Source organism: Fusarium keratoplasticum, chromosome 2 (assembly GCF_025433545.1).
Source record: "Fusarium keratoplasticum isolate Fu6.1 chromosome 2, whole genome shotgun sequence".
Taxonomy (NCBI): Eukaryota; Fungi; Ascomycota; class Sordariomycetes; order Hypocreales; family Nectriaceae; genus Fusarium; species Fusarium keratoplasticum.
The window spans coordinates 4,498,594-4,524,438 of NC_070530.1; the positions used below are offsets into that span (position 1 = coordinate 4,498,594).

General features: G+C 51.4%; 7 protein-coding genes and 1 pseudogene across 8 annotated transcripts, besides 1 other annotated feature; 7 read left to right on the forward strand and 1 right to left on the reverse strand.

Moving 5' to 3' along the window:
• Window positions 1–1,431: 1,431 nt before the first annotated feature.
• Window positions 1,432–5,718, forward strand: NCS57_00329400 (uncharacterized protein; the record flags this gene model as incomplete). The annotated part of the gene is made up of 10 exons (XM_053053298.1): window positions 1,432–1,575; window positions 1,625–1,886; window positions 1,933–2,124; window positions 2,179–2,513; window positions 2,619–2,950; window positions 3,565–3,727; window positions 3,784–3,848; window positions 3,908–4,350; window positions 4,467–5,383; window positions 5,473–5,718. The coding sequence occupies 10 exons, from the start codon at window positions 1,432–1,434 to the stop codon at window positions 5,716–5,718; spliced, it is 3,099 nt and encodes a 1,032-aa protein (XP_052918544.1).
• Window positions 5,719–6,395: 677 nt separating this feature from the next.
• NCS57_00329500 (Homeobox and C2H2 transcription factor) lies at window positions 6,396–8,992 on the forward strand (the record flags this gene model as incomplete). The annotated part of the gene is made up of 3 exons (XM_053053299.1): window positions 6,396–7,890; window positions 7,954–8,827; window positions 8,899–8,992. The coding sequence occupies exons 1-3, from the start codon at window positions 6,450–6,452 to the stop codon at window positions 8,990–8,992; spliced, it is 2,409 nt and encodes an 802-aa protein (XP_052918545.1). The 5' UTR covers window positions 6,396–6,449.
• Window positions 8,993–9,531: 539 nt separating this feature from the next.
• Window positions 9,532–10,407, forward strand: NCS57_00329600 (uncharacterized protein; the record flags this gene model as incomplete). Its single annotated transcript, XM_053053300.1, has 1 exon — window positions 9,532–10,407. The coding sequence occupies one exon, from the start codon at window positions 9,532–9,534 to the stop codon at window positions 10,405–10,407; it is 876 nt and encodes a 291-aa protein (XP_052918546.1).
• Window positions 10,408–10,699: 292 nt separating this feature from the next.
• NCS57_00329700 (Branched-chain-amino-acid aminotransferase) lies at window positions 10,700–11,904 on the reverse strand (the record flags this gene model as incomplete). Its single annotated transcript, XM_053053301.1, has 2 exons — window positions 10,700–11,709; window positions 11,766–11,904. The coding sequence occupies 2 exons, from the start codon at window positions 11,902–11,904 to the stop codon at window positions 10,700–10,702; spliced, it is 1,149 nt and encodes a 382-aa protein (XP_052918547.1).
• A 655-nt stretch (window positions 11,905–12,559) lies between these two features.
• Window positions 12,560–13,850, forward strand: NCS57_00329800 (Fmn-dependent dehydrogenase; the record flags this gene model as incomplete). Its single annotated transcript, XM_053053302.1, has 2 exons — window positions 12,560–12,869; window positions 12,943–13,850. The coding sequence occupies 2 exons, from the start codon at window positions 12,560–12,562 to the stop codon at window positions 13,848–13,850; spliced, it is 1,218 nt and encodes a 405-aa protein (XP_052918548.1).
• A 931-nt stretch (window positions 13,851–14,781) lies between these two features.
• NCS57_00329900 lies at window positions 14,782–17,311 on the forward strand (annotated as a pseudogene). Its single transcript has 2 exons — window positions 14,782–15,286; window positions 15,345–17,311.
• Window positions 14,782–17,311: a sequence feature.
• Window positions 17,312–18,136: 825 nt separating this feature from the next.
• Window positions 18,137–20,137, forward strand: NCS57_00330000 (uncharacterized protein; the record flags this gene model as incomplete). The annotated part of the gene is made up of 6 exons (XM_053053303.1): window positions 18,137–18,179; window positions 18,247–18,479; window positions 18,535–18,897; window positions 18,950–19,370; window positions 19,419–19,753; window positions 19,805–20,137. The coding sequence occupies 6 exons, from the start codon at window positions 18,137–18,139 to the stop codon at window positions 20,135–20,137; spliced, it is 1,728 nt and encodes a 575-aa protein (XP_052918549.1).
• Window positions 20,138–21,063: 926 nt separating this feature from the next.
• Window positions 21,064–22,971, forward strand: NCS57_00330100 (uncharacterized protein; the record flags this gene model as incomplete). The annotated part of the gene is made up of 1 exon (XM_053053304.1): window positions 21,064–22,971. One exon carries the CDS (start codon window positions 21,064–21,066, stop codon window positions 22,969–22,971), a length of 1,908 nt encoding a protein of 635 aa, XP_052918550.1.
• Between the last annotated feature and the right edge of the window lie 2,874 nt (window positions 22,972–25,845).

Below are 25,845 nucleotides of genomic sequence, written 5' to 3' on the forward strand. Positions count from 1 at the left end.
TGTAGTTGTGTTCAGCAGTGGCAGCAACAGACGGAGCCCCTGAAACTGCGACTGTGGGGTTTAAGCCAAATTGAGGGCTGACATAATCTGCACGCCTACGCGTTCGCGAGTGGAGGCGCGCCTAGGCGTGTCCCTATGGGGCCCCTTCTAAAGTGTCCCGCTTAGGTAAGTGTCACGCTCGCTATGCATTTATAGTATAACGTATATGATAAGCGAGTGGGACAGACAAGCGAGTGGGACAGCTAGACTGTGCACTAAAACTAGGATTTTTAAACTTTAATAAAAACTTTAATAAAATAGCTAGAAACTTATAAAGAGTATTTCTAGCTATTTAACTTATAAATAAAGTATATCTAATTTTTATAGATTTTTAAAAAATCTCCTTTATAGAGAAATAGCTATTTATACAGTGCGAATATACTTTTTCTAAACTACCCTATAGGGTATTTTTCTAATAATCTATAAAAATCAGGGTTGATAATATATTATATAACTAAGCTAACTCCTAATTTTTAGCTTTTCTTAGCTTGATTTGAATTTTCTAGAATTATTTAAAAATCCTAGTTTTAGTGCATAGCCTAGCTATCCCGCTCGCTTGTCTGTCCCACTCGCTTATCATGTACGTTATATAATATAATACTTTATATTATTTTTATTACTAATTATAATTATAAATTAGCTAACCTAGGTTTTTTTTTTCCTTATAACTAACTTGATTAAAAGAAATTAATACTTAAATTATATAATAAAAAGGTTTAAATTTTAGATATAATTAAGATCCTTAAAAATATAATTTATTAATTATAACATACTAACTTTAATAATAAAAACCTATAATTATAATTATTATAAATAAGCTAAAAATAAACATGCCGCGGGAGAGGATAGTAATAGAAATCAAGGGGGAGCCTAATTTTAATAGACTAGTATCTCAGATTATACTTTGCCGTGGCAAGGTACAACCCTCGAGGGTCTGTAATATTAAAAGGTGGGAACGATTCTACCTCGCTACCAAATATCAGCCAAAGAGATGAGTGCCCTCACTGGAAAATTGCTTTGAAGGGTATTCGCCACACCAGATCAGTATTGTATGCCATTTAACATTACAGACCCTCGTGGGTTGTAGCTTCTCCGCCGCCTGCAAATTATATGGACCACTTCGCCGTAACTCGGTCTCGATCTGCTATGAGGCAAATTCTAGAACATGCCACTAGCTACTTGGTAACTTACCGCTACTCTTGTAAGTGGAGTCGGTACCCGCGCCCTACGTTCCGGGGTGAGCGATAAGGAGCAATTGACAACGCTCGTCCACGTCAAACAAGGGATTTAAGGGCGCCTGGGCCGATGTGTTGTTGAACCCTTAAAAGGCCTTGGCATATTGCTGTGTGTTCTGCTGGATCTTGTTTATTCTCTTCTTGGGGTTTTTGCAAAATGTCAAAGCCTCTCCACGAATCAGGTCATCAACACGACCTCCGGACTGTGCCGTCTCAGCCGAGCATCGTCTGTGATGACTCCCAAGTCCAGCACGATGCTGTGTTCGGCGAGATTGGTGAGGGAGGGCCCGATTACCGCAATGTGCATAGCTCTTCAAGACCCAAAGTTTCCTTGTACTAACCCTTCCTAGGTGGGTTGGCTCGGTACGATCGCACTCATGATGAAGACCCAGATTGGTCTGGGAGTTCTTGCCATTCCAGCTTCATTCGATCAGTTAGGCCTGATCCCTGGTGTTATATGCTTGTGTGCTATCGCCGTTCTGACTGGATGGGCTGCTCATGTCATCGGAACATTTAAGCATCGTCATCGTGAGGTTTACGGCCTTGACGATGCAGCCAAGTTGATTTTTGGGCGAATCGGATATGAAGTCTTCAGCGTTATCTTTTGCATTTGTGAGTTTCTCCAAGCCTTCAAGGTCTGATACTAACTTTTGAACAGACTGGATCTTTATTGCTGGGTCTGGCATGCTCGGAATATCGATTGGCCTCAATGCTGTGTCTTCGCATGCAACATGCACTGCCGCCTTCGTAACTGCCGCCGCTATCGTGCCTTTCGGCTTGGGTAGTATCCGGACACTCGGACGGATGAGCTGGCTGGCGTGGATTGGATTGGCCTCTATCTTGATTTCGGGTTAGTTTCCCGCCCTGCATGCAGATGAACCCTCGATTAAAGTCTTCGCCACAGTCTTAACCGTCACCATTGCGGTCGGAGTCCAGGATAGACCCGCTACGGCACCAAAAGATACTCCTTGGGTTTCCGACTTTAAGCTGGTCAAAAACCCCTCCTTCACCGACGCGATCTCAGCCGTGTCTGGATTCGTGTATGCGTACGGAGGCATACCGGCCTTCTTCTCTATAGCAGCGGAAATGCGGGACAGCCGGCACTACGCTCGATCTCTGATTATCAGCCAAACCGCTATAACCGTCATCTACGTCGTTATCGGTTGTGTGGTCTACTACTATTGCGGGTCATACGTTGCGTCGCCTGCCCTGGGGAGTGCTGGCGGGACTTTGAAGAAGGTGTGCTATGCGATTTCTCTTCCAGGCCTGCTGGTCTCGACGACCCTTTTCATTCATGCAAGTATCCTGTGGCATGTGTCAAAAATGCGGCTAATATCGAGGTAGATCCCGGGAAAGTACATGCTCGTTCGCTTTCTTCGTGGCTCAAAACATTTGGCTGCGAATACTCCTACACATTGGATGACTTGGCTTGGTTGCACGTTCACCATCAGCCTGTCGGCATACATTGTTGCCAGCGCCATCCCCATCTTCGGCACACTTACCTCCTTGATTGGATCTCTCTTTGGCAGTCTCATGTCGTTTCAGTTTATGGGCTTCATGTGGATTTTTGATCATTGGTCCGTCGGCAAGCAGACACCGACAGCCAAGTGGCTTCTCAAGGCTTCTTGGACCGGCCTTGTGATACTTGCTGGAACTTTTCTCATGGTCGGCGGCACGTACGGATCGGTTGTTAGCATTATCAATTCCTACCGCGCGTCGACAGGTTCGGCTGCTTGGAGCTGCGCCGACAACTCGAATTCTAGCTAGCGAATAGGGTTGATAAAGAAAGGATATCTTGCTTTGTGTAGTATCGGGCTATACCGTTACGAATAGAAAGATAACGTGTTGGTTACTATTGCTAGGTTATTTACCATCTTCTAAGCTTAGGCAGGAATTTTGCCATCAAGTGTCGTGCTGATCAAAAATAGTATTCAATAAAACGATAAACCCCCTTTATTCAACCATGCCGCATTACTTATCGAGTACTGGCCCCTCACCAAATCGAGGTTTTCTAACTAACGTTTAGAGACAAATCGCCTCCCCGCATCGCTGTTCGTCATGAATTGACTACGTATCAATGGTCTCTCCCTCCACATCGAGACTTCAAAGCGAGCCTGGTACTCTATTGCCTAATATTTAACATGGAAGATCGGCCGCTGAAGCGTGTCCGTCAGGCGTGCCAAAACTGCAGGTATGCATCTTGTTTCCCTTCTGTCTGCGTGACCCTTCACCCTGATGCATCAACGCCGTTTGAGAGCCAAGAGTAACAGCATACTGAACCGACTCTCAGACGCAAGAAGACGCGATGCTCTGGTGAACGACCAATCTGCGCCTTTTGTGCCCGGCTCCAACAAGACTGCCATTATGATGACAGTTGGCTCGCCTCAGTACAAGCATCAGACCCCGAGGCCGAACTACCGCCGAGGCCAATAGCACCTGCTGGTGCCAATGTGGTATCTAGGATGGCATCCTTGTTTATCATGCATGCAGTGCTAATTTTTCCTGTCAGGACACTACCATGGCTGCCAGAATTGCCACGATTGAGTCACAACTAAACATGCTTGAATATTCGGGGTGACAACAACCTCTTCAACCCCTACTTTTGGTCAAGCTACTAACTTCCTGCTGCCAAGTGCCCTCTCTTCTTCCATTGGCAACTCAGATATATCCCAGCCACTTCTGGGTGGACTAGTTTCGGGCCTATCAAACCCGACTTCACCGGCCTCTCAAGATCAAGGTACCTTCAACAGCCTCCCAGAATCGGAAATTGTCAAGTCTCTTGTTGAAACCTACTTTGTTTTCTGCCATTGCCAACCTTATTGCTATTTCCACGAGGAAAGCTTCCGTCGCCGGCTTACCGACAACACGCTGCCCACATGGCTGCTTCTGGCTGTAATTGCCACAGCCTCAGAGTTTTCAGATGAACCGTTTTTCAATGGAGAGCAGACACGGGCCGCCGACTGCTATGCCTCTATTGCATGGAAGGACATCTCCAATAGAATGTTTCAAGAGGATGATTTCATGGACTTGAATGCGGTGCAAGCGACCAACTTGCTCTCGGTGATTGACTTTAGTGGTAAGTCCTAGCGATATTGGCCCTCTTCCATAAATCCTTCCGTCACGGTCTTGGAGCTACTCGGTTCTACAACGCCTCTTGAACTATACTGACAAGTGCTCGCGACCAAACAACAGCGGGACGGTATAAACAAGCATGGGTCAAAATTGGCCTTGCTGTCCGTTTCGCCGAAGCCTTGGACCTGCTCTCAGAACCAGATCATAGCCTCCCCATTTGGCAGCAAGAGGAACATCGGAGGACTTTTTGGTCCGTATACCTCCTCGACAGAATCGTCTCCTGCAGTCCGGAGCGCACGCCGACTATCCAAGACGCAGACTGCATTCTAGGTCTCCCTATAGATCCCGTCGGCTCCGCAGGTAGTTCCCCCGCTAATGACCGTACAACGCTTGCGCGGTTGGTTGATCAGCTCGATGACATGAGCAAAGTGGGAAACTCTGGATTTCTATGTCTTATCGCCTCTACCCTTGGAAGGATCCAGAGGTACAGCTTGCGACGGTCAGTGCCTGCGGGCTCATACCTTCCCTGGAACTCTCAGAGCGAGTTCGCGTCCATCTACAGCACTCTTTTGATGTTTGAGTCGTACTCTCCGGCATCTCTCACATATTTCGACTTTGCTCTTGAACTAGAGAGCCTGAAGATGGGGCAAGAGCATAGCAGCCGCTCCGAGTTGGGCATACTCGCGTCCTCTCATGCTTTGTACTACCTTTGCCAATGCCTCCTGCATCACCCTTTTCTGTTCCGCCATCGCCTACAATCCGTCAAAGCGCCGATACCACCAAGTTTTCTTGAAGACATACTGCGGAGGAGTCGCAAGAATGCAACCAGCCTGACTCTCTTGCTGCATTCTCTTCTAAAGAGGCGTCTCTGCCTTGCGAGTTCCATTGGATACTGTGCAGTCGTTGCTGGGGTTATCCACCGCATCTTTGAACTTGACGAGGACCCATCTGTTCAAGAATCTGCACGAGAATCTTATAAGCTGTCATTGGAGTTTTTGCAAAAAGCCCCAGTTCGCTGGCGGCATTACCCGCGCATGGTGAGCGCCGTTGCCCTGTATCTGATTTTCGTCGCATTGGAGTATTTAGGATCGATACTGATCATGTCCTCTACCGGGGACTTTTTTAGGCACAAGCACTCGCAAGCTTCAACCCAGACCCGACAGCTACAAGTGCCATGATAAATCCATCATTGTGTACAAGTCTTGCACCTCATCCGGATGCGCAGGAAGTGTGGAAGCTACTGGACTATGGCAAGTTGTCTCAACATGCGAGAGAACCGACAATCCCGCAGCAGGATATTGCGCCGTCTGGAGATATCGGCCTCCACGACTGGACACAGGTTTTAGAAACATCAGCAGATTGGATAGAATGAATGAAAATAGGGTGCTGATGGAGCAAAACGTCCCACGAACTGGCATGACTCAGTTCTGTAATGGAACCGTCATAGCATGCACCTTTGGGTTCAAACATGATGGTGTTAGTGATTCAATAGTGAACTCAATGAGAGGATCATGTCGTGTCAAGTGAGCACTCACTCACCCACTCTAGCTGGGCTCCTCAGGGCTTACGATCGGCCGCGGACCTGAGTGGACCCGGAAAATTAGCGGGCCCGGGAAGCGGTGGGCCCGGGATGCAGTGGGCCCGGGATGCAGTGGGCCCGGGCTGAGCCGTCCATGTCGTCCTATACCTCATCCCGGAAAGGAGAAAATGACAATAGTTGCGGAGGCAGGAATGCATGGCAATTCCAGCGGGTGGGCAATTCTAGCACCGATATCGGAAAGCAATTGCCGGCCGTCGTTCATACCGCGCTCACGCGTTACTTGCACGGGCGTCGGCGGCGGGATATCACAAGTTTGTCTGATGCAGGTGTATTCCATCATGTGGAATCTGGCCTATCTGTGAGTCAGGTCAAAGCCCAGTCCCCCGCTCTGAGATTCCGGCAGGTGCTGCCTGAGGTATCAATTACCCTTTCCTAGCCTGAGGGTGAAACTTGATTAACCTTCTCTCCCCCGAAACCGGAGTCCTGCTTGTCAACACTCATTCTGAGCCTTCCACGTACGGCTGGATCCGTTCCATCCTCTTGAAGTGTCTCTCTTGGTATGCATGATGGACATCTCGAGTTTTGACGATTGGGTTGAGACCTTTGACATCGATTCCGTAACCAGCCATGTTCATCCTTGTAATGCGGTTGACGAGACATTCTTCGCGTCGCCAAGCACTGACGACACTTGTGCTCGGGCAGAGCCAAGGCCTTCTACCTCACAGCAACAGCCATCGGGTTGTATGTTGGGCAACATAGCTGGCCTCGAACACTTCGGCATCCCGGAAAAGGACGACCTTCTAGAACGATCAGCAAGGTATCATCGCCCACCAGATACCACCAAGGTTGCCGAGCCGGAATGGAAGCCACCTCCAAAAATCGGGACGCGGTTTTCCTCCGGGTCGACCAGGATTCTCAAGTCTTGGCTAGCAGACCACCAGCATCAGCCGTATCCTACAGTGGCAGATATTGAGCTCATGCGGACGCGGACAGGCCTCGCCAGGCATCAGATCGTCACTTGGTTCAGGAACGCCCGCAGACAGCGCAAAACCCAGCCCATGCGACCGCCGACACCTCTTCCTCGACAACCACAAGCCGAGTTCATATCCCGTACGCCTGAGCCACGCGAGCAGACGCTACCCTTCCAAGACATGAACCCTCTCCAGCGTTGGCAGAACTCGCCTCCTGAGCATGAACCGGTTGCGGCTTATGCAATCGCCCGGGCCATGTCTGGACTACTAGGCCTGAACAGCACCGACGGCGTGTCCCATTCACCAGAAGACGCAGCTCCCGTAGTTGCGGGCTCATGGCAAGACGACTCGTCCGCAAGTAGCGCGGCTACTTCGCAGCTCAGCAGCTCGTTGGGCTCTGCCTGGTCCGACGATTCCGGGCCGCCATGTGGAAGATTTGATCGCCGGAAGCTCAACAAGCGAAGACGACGCCGGAATCCCGCGACGCAGTGCGAAATAGACAGCTTAAAGCCTCTGAATGCCGTCTGCTACACCTTCCAATGCACGTTCTGCACCGAATCATTCAAAACCAAGCACAACTGGCAACGCCACGAAAATTCCATGCACTTATCGCTGGAGCAGTGGGGTTGCTCGCCCCAGGGGCCTACCTTTCGGAACGTGGATGGCAACATCGCGTGTGCATTCTGTGGGCAGCTGGACCCTGACCATGACCATGTGATGAAGCATAACTACGCCACCTGCTATAAACGCTGTCCTGAAGAGCGAGTATTCTACCGGAAGGATCATCTTCAGCAGCACCTCAAGCTGGTTCACGAGGCCACGTTCATGGAGTGCCCGATGAAGCAGTGGAGACGCGAGATGCAGGATCTGCGGTCACGATGTGGTTTCTGCGAGCTCGTCATGGATACGTGGGCTGATCGGATCGACCATCTAGCTGACCATTTCAAGCAGGGAAAGTCAATGGCTGACTGGAAGGGTGACTGGGGCTTCGACGATCATGTGCTAGATATGGTAGAGAACTCTATACCTCCGTGTAAGTTATCCACTCGTTCATGTTTGCGCCTCCAGCATTCTGCCTACTAACTACTAGCTGAAGATCTGATATACTACGAACGAAACTCTCCGTGGCCGTTTACGACTCTGCAAGGGCCTGTAGAGACTCCAGTCAGCGCGTATGAGCTGATTAAGACGGAGCTTGACTACTGGATGAATCATGCCAACCGGGGCAGAGGTTTGCCCTCAGTTCAGGACCTTCAGTACGAGAGTTGCTGCATTATCCTAGGCTCAGAGATACTTTCCAAGCAACCGGGAGAGCCACCGACATCGTGGCTTCGGGACCTTCTGATGTCATCGCCGGAGATGGTCCAAAAGGCACGCATCCGTCCTACAAAAAGCTCCTTGAAAACCCGTATCACACAGCTCAAGATCCATGGCAAAAACGACATTTTCGAAAACTGTAGCGCAGAAGCACGGCTTCGGAGTTTCGCTGACACATCGAGGTCTGAGGGTGTCATGATTGGGCATGTCGAGCTTCAACTGGAAGCGAGCAACATCGTCGCCTCGATGGAGTCATGCTCACCAAAGCCTTCAGCCATCTTTTCACGCTTCTTGGATAGTCTTATCTTTGCATCTACGGAGTGGCTGCTTCCTTTCCGCAATCGCGCGAATCTGGGATGGGAAGGGAGTGTGTCAGAGCTTGCGAGCATGATCCAAGTTCCTGAGCTCGGCTCGTTGACGGGGGATTCTGTCTCTACCACGCTGACGTTTCAAGATCCGATACCTTGCCCTGTGAATGATGGCGCTGGCCCAATCCTGGCTGCATACTTTCAAGACGACAGCAATTGCTACAGACGTCTCACTAGAGAACTTTCAGGGTACGTGTCGAGCACACTGTCTCCTCACAACCCAACTAGGCATTTTCCGTCAGACGAGGAGCTACAACACCAGGCGAGGTGGATCATGTTTGACAAGTAAGTGCATAATGAGATGTCCTGGTTTCGCTTCAGAGCGAGGGACGCTGACTGGTGCTTCTGCATTCTAGCGACGATCCTTGGAACCAAACACCAGCTGACAATCCGAACTGGTTGCGAGATTTTAAACGAACCATTGGCCTGATACCCGCCGGCTCTGTATGATGATATTTTGGACGATATAGATAGAGCCCTTCCAATGTAGAGGTTCTATAACATAAACGAATTTGTCTGTAGTATACGATCTTCAGGCTCAGTTAACCCATCGAGGGCCGGGCTTCAACGATCATAAAGAACACATTTTTAACACATCATAGCATCATAATCCCGATGCTAACACAGTGGCCCTATAGTATACAGTCGTGCTGCCCTCCGTTTGACGGCCACCTAGCCAATGCTGGAGTCAAGTGCGCGAATATTGTCGGAGCCGAAGTCTACCGTGCTAGTGACACAAGCTAATAAACAAGGGCGTAAGCAACACGGATATTGTGGGGAGAGGGGCAGCAGATCCCCGCCACAAGGGCGTTCGTTGCTAGCCTGCCCCTTTTATGCGTACAGGTGAAGCTTCTAGTAGCATGTGGCCTGGCCTTAGATAAACCGCAACCCTTCTGTGGATGAAGCTGATCAATGCTACCCAGCTTGCACAGTCCCCTTCGCACATCATCCATTACATCTCCGTCCAAGCCCCAGGCACAGCCGTCAGCATGAACGTTGGGTTTTTAGGGCTGGGCATGATGGGCACGCCCATGGCCTTGAATCTCTGCCGCAAGTTCTCCGTCATGGTCTGGAACCGGAGCGACTCCAAATACCGCGTTCTGATCGAGGCTGGGGCCACAGTCGGCAAGACACCTTCGCACGTGGTGGAGCAATCCGACGTCATCTTCACCATGCTCTTTGATGGTCCAGCTATACAGTCCATGATCGACGCCGACAGCAACTTCATCAAGGCGATCCGTGGCAAGACACTCGTAAACACCAGCTCAGTCTCGGTCGAGTTCAGCCACAAGCTCGCCCGACAGGTCCACGAAGCAGGCGGCAACTTCATCGAGATGCCCGTAAGCGGAAGCAAGATCCCCGCTGAGCAGGGACAGCTGGTGGGCATGATGGCAGGCGACGCGACCATCGCCGATCAGGTCAGGCCGCTTGTCGAGCCCCTTACCAGCGCCGCCGTGTACTGCGGTCCCGTTGGATCGGGCCTGAAGGCCAAGTACGCCGTCAACCTTTTCCTGGTCGCCGTTACTGCGGGGCTCGCCGAGTCCATGAACCTCGCGCGAGCTCAAGGTCTTGACTTGGAAGCTTTTGGCAAGGTGTTGGATAATTGCCCTCTCGCTTCCCCGTACTCTAGAATAAAGATCGCCAAGATGCTAAAGGACGACTGGTCCCCTCAGGCGGCTATCAAGGACTGCTATAACAGCACACAGCTCATAAAGTCTGCAGCCGAGGAGGTACGGGTTCGGACTCCGCTTATCCAAATCTGCGATTCCTTGTATAGGGATGCCAACTATGCCGGTTGGGGTGAGGAAGACATGATGGCCATTTACAAGCTATTTGCCCACTCTGTAAGCCGGGATCCTAGCTAGTAGATGGTGAAAGTGTAGGATTGTTATCAACTTGCTTAGACAGTCGACAATACATTTATATTACAAGAAAAGAAACATCCCTGGTGCGTTCAAAGAATAGAAAATGGTGAATCCGACCCTTCTTGAGGTGGTATCGCATTAAGATACTGGTGTGAGAGCTGAATGCCTTGGCTGTCAAAGCCCCTAGACAAGACACGAGTGTACGTTCCGAACAGACAGCAATAATTTCGCAGCAGTGCATCAATGGTTATGCTGGAGAATCTGGGCCATTTAACTACATATTTCATCGGCCTTAATCTAGAATATAACTCCACTCATGTTGCTCATCCCCATACTGAATCGCCTCCATCCACTGCTTCATCCTCAAGGCAACCTCTCCCGACTCTTCACCTTCTGCCAGGCCACAGTTTATCTTCCTCCCTCTCCACGAAATACTGCGGATAGGGCTTACAATGGCAGCCGTACCCGCACCAAAGGCCTCGATTAACCTTCCCTCCCGCGCCGCCTCGTCCAACTCGCTCATCGTATACTTTCGCTCCGATACAGTCCATCCCTCTGGCACAAGCCTCTCACGGGCGAGAGCCAGAACCGAGTCACGCGTGACACCCTCCAGAATGGTGCCATCGAGGGGTGCCGTGATGAGTTCTTTCACTCCTTCCTTGGACTGGATTGCAGCAAACATGTTCATCGTGCCAACCTCGGTCACGAATTCTTCCTCGCCAAAGAGCCATAGGTTCTGCTGGTGGCCCCGGCTAGCAGCGCCCGCCTGTGGCACGACGCACGGCGCATAGTTTGCACCGAGCTTCTTATCGCCAACGCCGCCTGGCCAAGCCCTGACGGCGTAGTTGGTGGCCTCGAGAGAGATAGCCTTGAATCCGGTCGGGTAGTATGGCCCAACGGGAGAGGCGATGACAAAGATCTTGGCAGATGCCGGAGGGCTAATGCCGAGGGTTGTCTGCGTGCCAATCATCGTAGGTCGGAGGTAAAGCGAGTATCCTCTCTCGTCCGGGATGAATCGCTGGTCCATCTCGACCAACTTGGCGATAAGCTCGATAAGAGCCGGCGGCTGGAATGTAGGTAGGCATATCCGGCTCGCTGACTTGTTGAAGCGGGCCATGTTCTTATCGGGGCGGAAAAGTCTCAGCTTGCCATCGTTGCCCTTGTAAGCCTTCATGCCCTCAAAGCACTCAAAGGCGTAGTGGAAGACGCACGTTGCCGGATCGAGGGACAGGTTTTGGTACGGAATGATCTGCGGTGCTTGCCAGCCTTCTGATTGAGTCCAATCGATCGAGAGCATGTGGTCTGCGAGTAGAGTAAATCAGGGGGGGAAACCTCATAAATTCGTCAAGGGCGCAAACCTGTGAAGTTTCTTCCAAAGACTAGCTCCTCGGGAGCCTTGAGCGTGCCAGGACTACTGGTCTTTTGGATGGTGAGCTTGGAAACATCGATTTCAGAGCCTTTGGCCACGGTGGGCGAGGTAACATTGATGCCGTTCATATTCTTTGGTGTCGGTCCAAGTGTATCTGTGATTATCGTGTTGAGAAGATGATGGCATGCAAACAAGGGGAAAGAGAACTTTCTTAAAGCGGTTTATAGCAGCACCCGCCAGAAAGAAAGCCGCAACTTGGCTTGCTTCAACAATTTGATCAGCCGCCGTAATTCCGAAACCCTTAGGCAAGCGTTGGGCGTCATCTCTATTCCTTTCGCTCCTTTCGCTCCTTGTGCTCGCTCCCTATGCTCCCTACGCGAGCTGGATTATTGAGCATCCCCTGATGGGCTCCCCGCTGCATCCACCACGGCTGCCACACACAACCGAATTGCCGAGACCAGCATCCCGGGCAAGAGCGAGAGTGACAAGTTTTAGGTGTGCGCCCTAAGGTGACACAGCGGGCATATTGTCGGCCCAAAATAGAAATGGAGGAGAAGCGAGGACCTCGGCATGGTAGTTACTTCACGTAGCTCCACTCCTTGGCCGCAAAGACTGCAGGAACACCTCGGCTCGTTATTGTCCCCTTCACTTTTGCTGCTGTCTCTTGCAGTATTAGTATACCGGTCTCTTTAGCTGCCTCTTATATACTTAGCTGTTTGTCGGTTTTGAAAGCTTGTGCCCAGCAGAAAGAGCCCCCAGACGTCCTTGACAGATTCAGAGACAATGATCAGCTCCAGCCAGCACGTTCGCAGCCAAAAGCGCCCGCCTTACGCCTCTCATATATCAAAAACATATGAAGATGGCATCTTCAAGGACAAGCTCCCCATTGTCACAACAGATCCCAACCTCCTGGAGGAACAGGCTCGACAGGTCATGGGGAACAAGCCCTTTGGCTACATCTATGGAGGCGCTGGCGAGATGTCTTCTGTAGATGAAAACCGTCTTGCCTTCCGCCGGTGGAGGATTGTTCCCCGCGTTCTTAAGCCCTGTGCTCCAAGAGACCTGAGAGTGAAGCTCTTCGGTGCTACTTATGGTAACATCTCCCAGCTGCAGAGTGATCGGTTTGGTCGTTGAATAAAAGAGAGCGTTGCTAACTTGTCTTTGAGACTCTCCCCTCTTAATGGCTCCCATAGGCGTCCAGGGTACGTTTCACCCATCGGGCGAAAAAGGCCTTTCTGCCGCTTGTGCCGAGCTCGGGATCCCATATTCTCTCAGCACAGCCGCGACATCCAGCATCGAGGACGTCGCAGCAGCCTGCGGATCGCACCCGCGCTGGTACCAGCTCTACTGGCCAAAGGACGACGACATCACGAAATCACTCTTGGGACGTGCCAAGGCTTCGGGCTACAGCACTCTAATCGTGACGCTGGACACGGTCAGTGTAGCTTGGCGCCCGCAAGACTTGAACATTGCCAACTTGCCGTTCCTGGAGGGAGTTGGCAACGCTGTTGGGTTCAGCGATCCTGTCTTCCGAGCCAAGTTTGCGGACAAAAACAATGGCGACTCGCCAGAGGACGTTCCTGTTGCTGCGTCCCGCTACTGGATCAGCGAGGTGTTTAGCGGCGAGCACCACAGCTGGGAGGACCTTGCCCTGCTGCGTAAGCACTGGGACGGGCCGATGGTGCTGAAAGGCGTTCTAAGCGTAGAGGACGCCAGGCTTGCGCTCAAGCACGGCATGGATGGCGTCATCGTGAGCAACCACGGTGGGAGGCAACTTGATGGATCTGTCAGCTCGCTTGAAATGCTGCCGGAGATTGTGGGCACCGTCGGCAGTGAGATGACCGTCATGTTTGATTCTGGGATCCGGACAGGCTCGGACATGATCAAGGCTCTCGCGTTGGGTGCCAAGGGCGTATTTGTCGGCCGTCCGGCTATTTACGGACTAGGCATTGCTGGAAAGGAGGGCGCAAAGTCGGTGCTCGCCGGTTTGCTAGCTGATCTTGATCAGTCGATGGGCATTTCGGGGTTTGCGAGCATCGATGAGCTACAAAGGACAATCCTGCGGAAAGCCTAGTGTGATCAGGGTCGGCCATACGGGCACAGCCCTTGCGGTTATTATAAGCACTTGTAGTCCAAAATGGACCAGCGACTCAAGAGTTTTACGTCTAATCTTTTTCAACCTGATCTCGCGTTGCTCGCGTCATTCCCCTGTGATAACACATAGTTCCTCTCTGAGGCTTACGCTTAATCCTTTGACTGAAATGGGCCGGGATCTCAGGCGTTGTTTCTTGCTCTGACTCTGGTCTCTCTAGCGGTGACGGCTGGGTAGTTGTGCCTCTCCCATCAAGGTGTCAACCCGCCTTTTAACGAACAACGCAACAGCCTTGCTGAGGCCGTGTTATTCCACTGCAATTACTCAAAAGTATGACCCCTCAAGCCGCGGGCCGTCAATCTGGAACTCCGAATTCGTCGGCGGGTTCTCTTCTTCCCGACCCTGCCCAAATTAGCCACCTCTAGCTCTACCCTACGCATCTTTGACCGGACCCACTTGGCGGGCTTTCTTCCTCATTGGTTCCCTCGTCCCGTGCCCACCCACACCCCGTGTATTCTGCTCCCTAGAGGGCGCCGGCGAGCTTCACTAGGTAGCAAAGTCTTACGGCTAAAGACCAGCGGAGAAGGACTGGCGAATCTGTGCGCCTAGTTTCGCGAACCCGATCTCGTCTCGTGAGCAAATCGGGGATCTGGGTCGTTCCCCAGATTCTACTTGCGACTTCCCCAGACAACTGACGATATAGATCCAGCCCGGGGTAGTCTAACCTGGCTCCCTGGGGACAACCACGCATCATCTATGATCCATCATTTACCCTCTGTTCTTTGCAGTCCTGTCTCCCGCCAGCAACCCACGAGCCCCGTTCATCTGATCCAGTCGAAAAATTCTTCCTATTGCCGGAATGGAATTCGGCAATTGCCAGAAAGCCGCAGAAGGGAACGCGACCTATTACAGGCCCAAGAGCTCGGCCAAAATCCGCAAACGGGCACGCAAGGCATGTCTGTCCTGTCGAGCACGAAAGGTCCGCTGCGATGTATCTCAGAGAGGCAGACCGTGCATGAACTGCTACCTCGACAGCGAAGCTTGCATAGTCACTGGAAGGGCAACGAAAAAGTCAGCCAATATTTCAACCGACAGTCTCTTGACTGAACTAACCGCCGTTTGCTATAGCCACACAGCCGAGCCTGATTCCCGAGGCGACACCCAAGCATCCCTTCCTCCATACACTCCATTCCGACGCGAGATCTCAAGGCAAATAACTGACGGGCCCGGTTCGGTATCAGGTTCGGGGGGTGGAAGAGAGTCTTGGACCCAAGCAGCAACTGGCCTGGGAACCGATGATTTCGCCGCCCCCCAGGCAGAGAACGTCTGCAGTAACCGCCCAGGGACAGCTGAAGATGGTGTCAATGGAGATTTGCACGGTAATTCTGTGAAGGATAAGCAGCCTGTCCTTGTTGACGGTATGAGTCGACTAGCCCCCACTAGCTAGCTATTCTTCGCTGACTTTGTTTCCTACAGCTACAACACATCGCAACTATCAGACGCCCAACCTCCAGGATGGTTGTTTAAGCCATGAGTACTCTACTTCGAATAGCCAATATGCTCCCAGTGGACATAGAACCGCCGCCTCTGATGTCGTCTACTACCACTACGCATTTCTTGCTGTTCCAAACATTGGCAACATTCCACCCCAACATGTCAACTTCCTTGAGCTCGAAGGCTGCCTCCGAGTTCCAATACGCCCTTTACTTGATGACTTTGTTCAACAGTACTTCCGTTACGTCCACCCAGTCTTGCCGCTACTGAATGAAGGTGACTTTTGGGAGATCTATCATGGCACTGCCGCTGGAGAATCGCATTGCGTATCCTTGTTGTTGCTCCAGGCCATGCTCTTTGCATCTTGTACCTTCATACCCGAAGCTACCATGAGGGCTCTTGGATACCCCAACATGCGGTCGACAAGAGGCACATTGCTGCGACGGACCAAGCTTCTCTACGACTTCGGTACCGAAGCTTCTCCTTTCACCATGGCGCAGGCTGCCCTCCTCCTCACGCTGTCGTCACTGTCGTCCTTGAGGGCACCGCATACATCCTGGCTGAGTCTCGCAATCGACAACGCCAAGCTTGCAGAGGCACACCGCTATGCTACAATAACAGCATGCTCTGACCGGCAGCGAAGCAGCTTGAAACGCGTCTGGTGGTGTTGTGTCATTCGAGACCGGTCCATTGGTCTTCTTCTCAGACGTCCTATCCAGATCACGAACGAGCACTTCAACTTCAACAAGGACCCGCTTGATGCTGCGGATTTTGAGAACGAGGCCGAGCGCTCCAAGGTCTACAACCCTCCCACCAAACGGCACCTGGCAGAGATACTCGCCCGGTGGGTGAGGCTATACGTTGCGTTAACTAACACTCTTCTCCTTGCTTTTCCGCCAGATAATACGCAATGCCCCAAAACCAGTCTAGGTCATGCAATCATGTTCGATGACTGCAAAGCTACCCTCAGGCAGTGGCATACCTTTACATCGTTAAAGCTTCCAAAACCTCGGAAGAACTCTCGCCTCTCACTACCGCCCGATGATCACATTGGCGTTGAAGTTGACCAGAATTCAGCAGCGCTGTATACAAACCTGATGTACATGTACTATCACACCTCTCGTATCACCCTATGCCACTATGAGATGTTCCGTCTTGCGGGCCGGCACGAGAACGACAGCCACAGCTCGCTTGCCAGGAGCCTCTCGGCCATCCTCGAGAGCCGCAACGAACTTGAAGACGCAACTTTGGGAATAATGGACTGTCAAGGGGACTTGGCTCGACGCGGGCTAGTCCGTTGGCTACCGATTTCGGCCATTGGTTGTATCGTATTACCTCTGGTCCTAAACATTCTGGACATCAAGCTAGGCCGCCTCCACCAAGCGACGGCCGCCAAGCAACACCAGGCCAACATTTTGATCCAAGCCATCAAGGATCTTTGTCCGCAGTACGAAGGAGTGGACTGGATTATCGAAATTGTGCGATACATCATCAGCACTACCCGGCTGAGGGGCAGCAGCCCCAATGCCAACTGGGCCGATATATTCGCCTTTCAACCTACCTCGTACCTCCGACTGGCATTGGCGTTAGACATGAGCCTGAGCAAGGGCCTTCTACCGCAGGACAAAGACTTTCCCACCTGTCTTGGAGGCTCAGACCCTACTGCAGCCCCGCCACCCGAAGCCCCTGTTACTGTTAGCGGTTCATCCACCACCCAGGACTATCGTAGTAGCCTCCCATCCGACTCGACTACTTCCCCTTACACGGATTTCTGTACTCTCGGAATCGACGAGGCTTTCATTGGAAATCTTGAAGATCAGATCCACTGGCATACGGCAAATGGATTCCCAGACAACGGCCTATCTCGGTTCATGAGCGCTGGGATGGGCAATAAAGACCTCTCAAGGGGTACGGAGCACTCTACTAATCTAGATGCCTATGACTTTTAAGTGCTCGACAGCAGGCAGTATGGTTTGTGGAGAGGCCTAGTAGGTCACGAAGATCGGGATGCTTTTGCCATGGAGACGGGGAGCAGGAGTGATCAGGACTCAACAGCAACCCCTGGGGAAGGCAATAGAAGCGGACAACAGTTGCGAATATACTTCTAGTTTTGGCCTTGGTACATGCTGGTCAAGCACCTGATAGTCCAGGACCTCTGTCCGTCAACTGTAGGATAGTCGCCCTAATGAGCGCTTCGCCTGAGTGTCAACCCTCAGCGAAGTTCATATCACCACATGGCTACCATGGTATTTGCCATAGTCTGATCATACATTAAATTAGCATGCAAAGTCTCTATAAGCTTGCGAGTGAACTCCCGTAATTTGCTGCTCGGCCTTACCGCCTTGGAATAGCCAGGTCCTCTGGTTCACCTTGGCTGCAGGAGGGGATTATATCGAGGGAAAGGAGATGTCTAACAACTCCGCTTGAGGCCACCTTCGCATCCTCGGTAAGACCGGATATATTATGAAAACAGGGACGTTAGCCTTGGCTACGGATGCACCGCAACCCGAGAGCCGAGTTGCGGGGAAAGGAGGCCTCGGGCGGAGGAACAGTGCAGTGTCCAGCTAACCATGGCCCGGGTTGATCAGTCCCGGGTTGTTAACTTGGGAGGGAACGTGGAAGTAATGCGGAAGTCAGGTTTTCCGGATCTTGGAAGTAGAATATAAGTATGTAAGCGCCTCGAGTAGTACACGACCCACATGACTTGCAGCATCCCAACAACCTTCTCCGCCCGTTCGACCTTAGAGTATCAAGGTTTTCTTATACCCAACACCATGGTTTTCTACCCGCCGTCGTGGGTGCCGGCGATGCCCACCGGTATGCTGCCACCTGCACCCCAGCAGGTGTATGACTGGACATTGAGCTGATCTCAAGTCTCTCCTAGAGCCCCCTGACTCGATCAGCATCGCCGACTTCATGAGCGACAACAGATACGGCAGATATCCTATTGAACAATCGCGCAACCCCTTTACTTGTGGCCTAACGGGAAAGACATATTGTGCTGTCGAGGTGGTTGAGCGAGAAAAGGGCATGGCACGAGCCATCTTTAAACGACTCAATCTGGACAGCACTCACTCTGAATGGGATACTGTGGTTGCCCTCTTCTCTTTAAACACGGTAAGTATGGAGCTCATTATCTTACGAGTCTGACAACTCACTAACAACTCTCCAGATTGACTATGTTGCCGTGACCCATGCAGTGCATCGGTTAAATGGAATCATCACACCTGTGAATCCAGCTGCCTCGGCACTGGAAGTAGAGCACCAGTTGCGGTCATCCCGTGCGATGGCCCTTTTCACATGCGTGCCCCTGTTGAAGATTGCCCTCCAGGCAGCAAAGGCAGTGGGATTGCCAGAGGAGCGAGTGTTTGTCCTCCCGATGGCCGGCAATAAACAGTCCGCGCAAGTCACTATAGAGGATCTGGTGAATGAGGGAAAGGACTTGCCAGAGCCATCCCTCAAAAAATGGTCCAAAGGCCAAGGTGCGAGACAAGTCGCGTTCCTGAGCTATTCGAGCGGAACGTCGGGCCTCCCCGTAAGGAACCTTCACAGCACCCTCTCCGATCATATCTAACAAGGTCATGTAGAAAGCCGTAATGATTTCGCACTACAACGTCATTGCGAATATCATTCAACTCACCACCTACGAAAGCTTCTACCGAAGACAGCACGGCATTGACTCGCAGGCCGTCCTCGGGTTACTACCATTCAGCCACGCTTACGGTCTTGTCGTCATGGCCCATGTTGCTCCGTACCGTGGCGACGAGGTCGTCGTCCTGCCAAGGTACAAGCTAGAGACGCTGTTAGCAACAGTGGAGCGATTCAGGATCGAGCAGATCAACATCGCTCCTCCCATCCTAGTTCAGATGGTATCCAGCCACGACAAGTGTAAGAAGTATGACCTAGACAGCATCCGATTCATCTACACCGGAGGAGCCCCACTCGCAAGCGAAACTATGGAGGCACTCTCTTCCCAGTACCCGAAGTGGCATATTGGCCAGATTTACGGTAAGGCACGCGTGACCCTTTGCCCGTATAGAACTTACAAGAAGTCAGGGATGACAGAGACTGCTGTATGCGTCACATCAACCAGTGAGTCGGACATGGTTTCAGGATCTACTGGCTCTCTTCTCCCGGGTATCAAGGCAAAGATCATTGATGTCCAGGGACGAGAGGTTGCGGGTTATGACACGCCAGGTGAATTGTTGGTTCAGGGGCCTGCAGTAGCTCTTGGATACTACCACAACGAGGCAGAAACGGCGGACACGTTTATCTGGGATGATCAAGGCCGATGGATTCGAACAGGAGATGAGGCCGTCGTCCGCGAATCCTCCAACGGGCACGCACATTTCTTCATTATTGACCGAATAAAGGAGCTTATCAAAGTCAAGGTTCGTATTTTGTCTCCGTAAATCTTTGCCCGCATTAACATGTCACCAAAGGGTATGCAGGTCGCACCCGCGGAGCTCGAGGCACATCTTCTGGCTCACCCCCTTGTCTTCGACTGTGCTATAATCCAAGTCCCTCATTTGCAGTCGGGCGAGGTCCCCAAGGCCTTTGTCGTCAGATCACGGGAGTCGGAGGGAAAGTCAGACCTGCAGACGGCGAAGGAGATTTGTCAGCATGTTGAACAGCACAAGGCGCGCTACAAGTGGTTGGTTGGGGGGGTCGAGTTTCTTGAAGCTATTCCGAAGAGCCCAACCGGAAAGATTCTTCGAAGAGTGTTGAGGGAAAGGGAAAAGCAAGCACGCAAGGCTCAAGAGGCAAAGTTGTAAGCAGAAGGACCGCAACAATTTCCAGAAAGGTCGTCCACAACATGTTGCGATGGAGCTTTTCTTGCCTATTGACTCTTGTCAGACCAGTAAATTTTGCTTGTTTTTAAACGTGTGAGGTCCTGGCGAATCATTGGAAACATTGAAGTAGCCAAGAACAACTTCAATACCCGTAGGGGAGCTCAGAACATGGGTAGTGACCAAACCGATGACCGATTTCTCGTCAATAATGCGCACCTAAATTTTTTGGATAGCCATCACAGTGACCTGGGTTCTTGGCTGAGCCTCTACACAGTTGGAAAAGAATGCGTTCACACGGGCCAGACGAGGTGTCACACAGTCAGAAGCTTCTAGTCAAAGGGAACATTTGAGTTAATGATCAGAAGGAGCTCGTTGAGGTAAAAGAGCCCTCAGCCGTGTCTTGATTCGGTATTGTGGTTGGCTTCAGGGGTGACGCCTCTAATCTGGCCGATGAGAGGGCTTACCCAGTGCAAGCAAAATGTCCCTAATGCCAGCAATTCCGGAGATTTGTGAGAGTATCTAGATCTAAACGATGGCCGAGGTTGTGAACACATGACCATGCGGAAAGAGGCTTCGGTCGGGAAAAGCCTTGTCTGCTCTCGACCAGCCTAAGCCAGCTGTCCCGGTTGCCGAAACATGGCGACACTGTATCCAAGGGTAATTTAGACAAACTTGGGCACTGTAAGGGGCTCCCCATATTGCACGCTGAGGGGTTGGTTCGGTCCGAGGAAGGTCTTAGCCCAGTCCCGATCTAGTTCCGGCATTTGCAGGTTCGCAGTACCAGAAGCCTGGAGGAGCTGCCTTTCGCAAATATAAACTGGTCGCCGTGGTGTGCGAAGTTTACAATCCCCCAGTCCTTCAATCTCAACACAAAGCCTGACAAGAGCATCTCCTTCACCTCCACCACTATGAGCGTCACTTCTCGGCCAGCACCCTCAAGCTCGACGGCGGGCTTCTTTCAGACGCCGCCCGACGTCCTCAACCAGTTCCACGACGATGCTGCGCTTGGTCGCGCATTGAAGCTGTTCCTCCCCAAGGAGGTTCTCGATAGCGTTGCACCTGACCTGGCCTCGTTCGGCGCCAAGGTGCTCTCCCCACAAGTCCTCAGCTGGGTACTCGATGCCGAGCGCAACACTCCCTACGTCAAGGCCCTAGACTCTTGGGGCCGTCGCCGTGACGAATTGATTACCACTGAGGGCTGGCGGAACCTGCAAGCTCTTGGTATCGCCGAGGGCATGGTTGCCATTCCTTACGAGAATCAATATGCCGAATACTCTCGCGTCTATCACTTTGCCAAGTATGCTCTGTGGTGTGGTAGTGCGGCATGGGTCAACTGCCCGTCCCTGATGTCTGATGGAGTGGCGAGTCTCTTTCGAAAGCATCTCACCGAGTCAGACCTGCCCCAGGACCAGCGGAAAGTCCTTCAAAGTGCATACGAGAGGCTTACGAGCAGAGACGCGGGATTTGCCTGGACGACTGGGCAGTGGATGACGGAAAGGCAGGGAGGAAGCGACGTCAGCATGACAGAAACGATTGCGACGTACAACCCTGATCGGACCCTGGCTGTCAAAGCTACTGATGGCAACGACCTTGGTCCATGGCTCATCGACGGGTTCAAGTGGTTCAGCAGCGCGACTGATAGCAACATGATGGTCATGCTTGCGCAGACACCCAAGGGAATCAGCACCTTCTTTGCCCCCATGAGAAAGGCGATGACACAGAGAGACGTCCTGGGCAACGACACGGAACTGAATGGCGTCTCCATCCAGCGTCTGAAGAATAAGCTCGGCACCCGGGCTCTCCCTACTGCCGAGCTCGAGCTCAAGGGCGTCCGAGCTTGGCTAGTCGGCGAGGACAGCCGCGGCACCAAGGAGATTGCCACAGTCCTCAACATCGCCCGTATTCACAACGGCGCTACGGCGATTGGCCTCTGGGGTCGAGGCCTAGGCATCGTCCGCGCCTTCACCCGGGTTCGGGTCGTAGGTCGACGTCCGCTGTGGGAGCGGACCAGCTTCATGCGAACCCTTGCGCGTATGCATGCCGAGTACAAAGCCAATGTACTCTTCAATCTTCTCGTCGCTGGCCTGCTCGGAGTCACTGAACAGGGTCAGGTCGCAGCGTTCTCCGGCAAGCCTATCGGAGCAAATGCAGCCGACGTAGGCCAGGTCCCTGGGCTTCGTGATGAGGCCATGGCGTATAATCTCTTCCGCCTTCTGACGCCTGCTCTGAAGGGACATTGCTCCAAGACCTCCATCTCCGGCCTTCAGGAGTGTATGGAATGCCTTGGCGGTGTTGGCTATCTGGAGAACGAGGACATGCAGTTCAACATCGCTCGCCTGTACCGCGATGCTAATGTCATGCCGATCTGGGAGGGTACTACTGACATGATGGCAGACGATTCAATCCTGAGAGTACTTCATGGAAAACTCAGCAAGCCAGTCATGGCTTCCATGGAGGCTTGGGTCAGCACCCTCCTGCAACAAATCCGAAAGCATAGTAGATTCCAGACACAGCACGACCAGGTGAGGCAGTGGTGGGCAGATCTGAAGGCCTCTGTGGAGGGGGTCAGCAGGGAAGAAGCGGAGCTGAGGTCCCGCGCCGCGATGGACTGCCTGGTTGATATTGTTCAAGGCCTGATGCTTCTTGTTGATGCCGTGCATGACGGAGATGAGGTAGCTGGGTTGGTGGCAGAGGCTTGGTTTGCTGAAAAGTACAGGGGATTGACTGTCCAGCAGAAGGATTGGAGGCAGCAGATTGACGCGGACTTAAAGATTGTGTTTGGATCGAAGGGATGTTCCAAGGCGTCTAAATTGTAAATTTATGTACTATCGATGAGCTTTCACAAGTCAACTAGCACTCCTGCCTTTACCTGAATCTAGTCTACTCAAAGCTATCAGCCACGGTTCAGAAAACAATTCGCGTGATATTAATAATAGAAAGGTGTATCTCTCCCTTCAACCACCACCGGCCGTATTTGAAGGAGAATTCGAACTTTATCACTATTTGTCAACGGTCTGTGTCGGACTCGCGAGGCAGGGTAATCGCGGCCCCAGTTAAGTCGTTCAATTCATAAGGGGAGATGATTCTGGGGTGTCAAAATAAGGCTATTCAATTGACCAACTGGTCTCCGTTGTGCCGGTTGGTGATGATGAGACACATAAATGGTCTGAGCTCGCTGAGGTAAGCCCTGTGTTTTTCGTCGTCAGTTGACGCAGCAACGATACACTCTACAGTGGGGGGCAATAAGTATTTGCCCACCAAGAGGATCTTCTAGTGCTGCTATAATATAACCCTGACCCTAACCCTAACCCAAAACGTAATCCTAATAATAAAAAGAGGAAATAAGAGATTTTATATAAATAAAAATAATTAATAAATATTTTAAGATATAATTAATATATTAAGCTTTATTTACATAGTTATTTCTTACTTATTTATTTTTTAAATAATTTTTATAAGTTAAGAAATAATGCGATAAAAGCGGCGAGACTAACCTAACCTAAATTAGATAGCGCGGAACCTCTGGGTGAGCAAATACTTATTGCCTCCCACTGTATTTTATGATTTATTTGTTTCCACTTTCAACCACGTACTACAGGTATACTCACACTGACTACAAATTGATACTCAATCACTCCGGGCGCGTTTCAGCCGACTGCCACTTTTCTCCGCATTAAACCATTGTGTCTCTTCTTGTCTTCGCCACCCACCGAGACTCTTTCAGTCACTTGTTCACGCGTATTCGAACGAACCTACGCCACTGCCATAGACGAAATGCCCGTTCACCTCCCGATGCCCAATTTTGACGTCATGATTCAACATCTCCAAGGGTTTGCTAATGAGTTTGACCACTGTCGTAACCTCCCATCTATCAATACCAAAGCTGCAGTCTTAAAAGCCATTAACAGCATCAACGCCTAACTTATGCAGCTAAACCAGAACCAGCGTCAACTCTCTGCTCAGGTTGACGACGTTGGTCGGGATCTAGGAAACAAGATCGAGAGGCTAGGCCAACGGCTTGGTTACTCGTAAGTAACATTTGCCCCTACGCCTGCCTCTAACTCCAAGGCGGGTGGTTGACAGGACAATGCTCTGCAGCGATCTAAATAGTATGATTCGACTGGAGAACAGCAGTGCCACCAGGTCTAATGCAGAAATCACTCCGCTCGTCAACGTGGAGACAGGCGAGGACATCACTCCATTTCCTGCGACTGTTGGTGATGTCGATGCAGCAAGCGGTCTATAGTACTTTTTATGGACTCTTTCTTCACTCAGTTGACTTGACTTATCTAGCTGCTGACATAAACCGGATCCTTAGTGAGCTGGGACTGCCGACTAATGGCACTGCCAGGGCAGAGAAGCAAAGATTGAACCGGGCGATTGGCCTTACACTACAAAAGAGATAGAGCGATTCGAGCCGATGGTTTTTAGGCAATGCAAATCTCACGACTCACGACATCATGATTTGACAGTTAAAAGTGCTATAGCATATTCTTCACAGCGTTGGAGACTCGCGCGGTCCCGAGGGGCGAGGGCCTTGAAGGAAACCGATTATCCAATGAGGTCTAGAGTTATGGTTGAGAGATAATCTAAAATAACCGTATTTACGGGGGATCAGGCTGTGGAAATTCCCATCTGCGTACTTGAAGATACGATCGATCGTCTGACTCGTTAACCCACCGAGGGCCGGGGCTGAACTATAATAAAGAACACATTATCAACACATCATAGCATCATATCCCAATACTGTACTTGAAGATACATTGTTCAGTAGCTTGGGTACTTGGCACCGAATCAGGCTGTGAAAGTGGCTTAGGGAGTCATGCAGGCTGTGATGAGGAGGTCTCCAGCTGAGCGACCCCAGCCTTATCGCACTTGAAAAGGGCCTCAAGCGCCGACCTGCAGAACGGCAATTCTTCTTACTGGTTCGGTTCGACTTGCATCACTTCTCGTCTTTACAAAGACCCTGAAAGTGCGGGTGGATTTCCTATTGCTCGGGCGTGAAGGCTATGGCAATGTGGTTGCACTTTTCGACACCTCCAGTTCTGCACAGCTGTGGCATTGACTGCGAAGGTGGTCCCGTCGGCCCGATTTATAGTAGACACTGCCTCCACCATTCAAATTCCAATGCAGTCGCCTAGTAAGGCGTTATTCAGGGTAAAGTTGATAACCCGAATGAATAAAACCGTAGGAAGTCACGCTCTATCGCTTGGAGCCTCATTTTCTGACGTAGAAAACGGGCTCCTCCCCCCTCAAGCGAGGCTAAGAGTATCCTGCATGTGTTCGAATCACTGAAATCTCCTCATCGGTCAAGATTCTCCCCCCAAGGTGCTACGAGGCCGCCGAAAAGCACCCACTGACATGGATCCGCTCAGCATCACGACAGCGGTGGCTGCATCTTTGCAAGTTGCTTGCTCCATCCTCTCATGTTGCTACAGCGTGAGGACTGAAATGCGGAAGATTCCACGGACTTTGATCCAAATAATAGACGAAGTCCGCGACCTTCGAAATTTGATAGAAACAATCGAGTCCGTCCTGGTCAAGAACGATTCCTCAAACCAACCAGGAATCTCTAAAAGGCTGGTTGACAGCATCAAGCCTGTGATGGCGTCCTGTCTGGCTGAGCTTCGAGCCGTCGAGAGGAGGATACAACCAAAAGATGTTGAGACTCTTCTTGGTTCAAAGCGGAA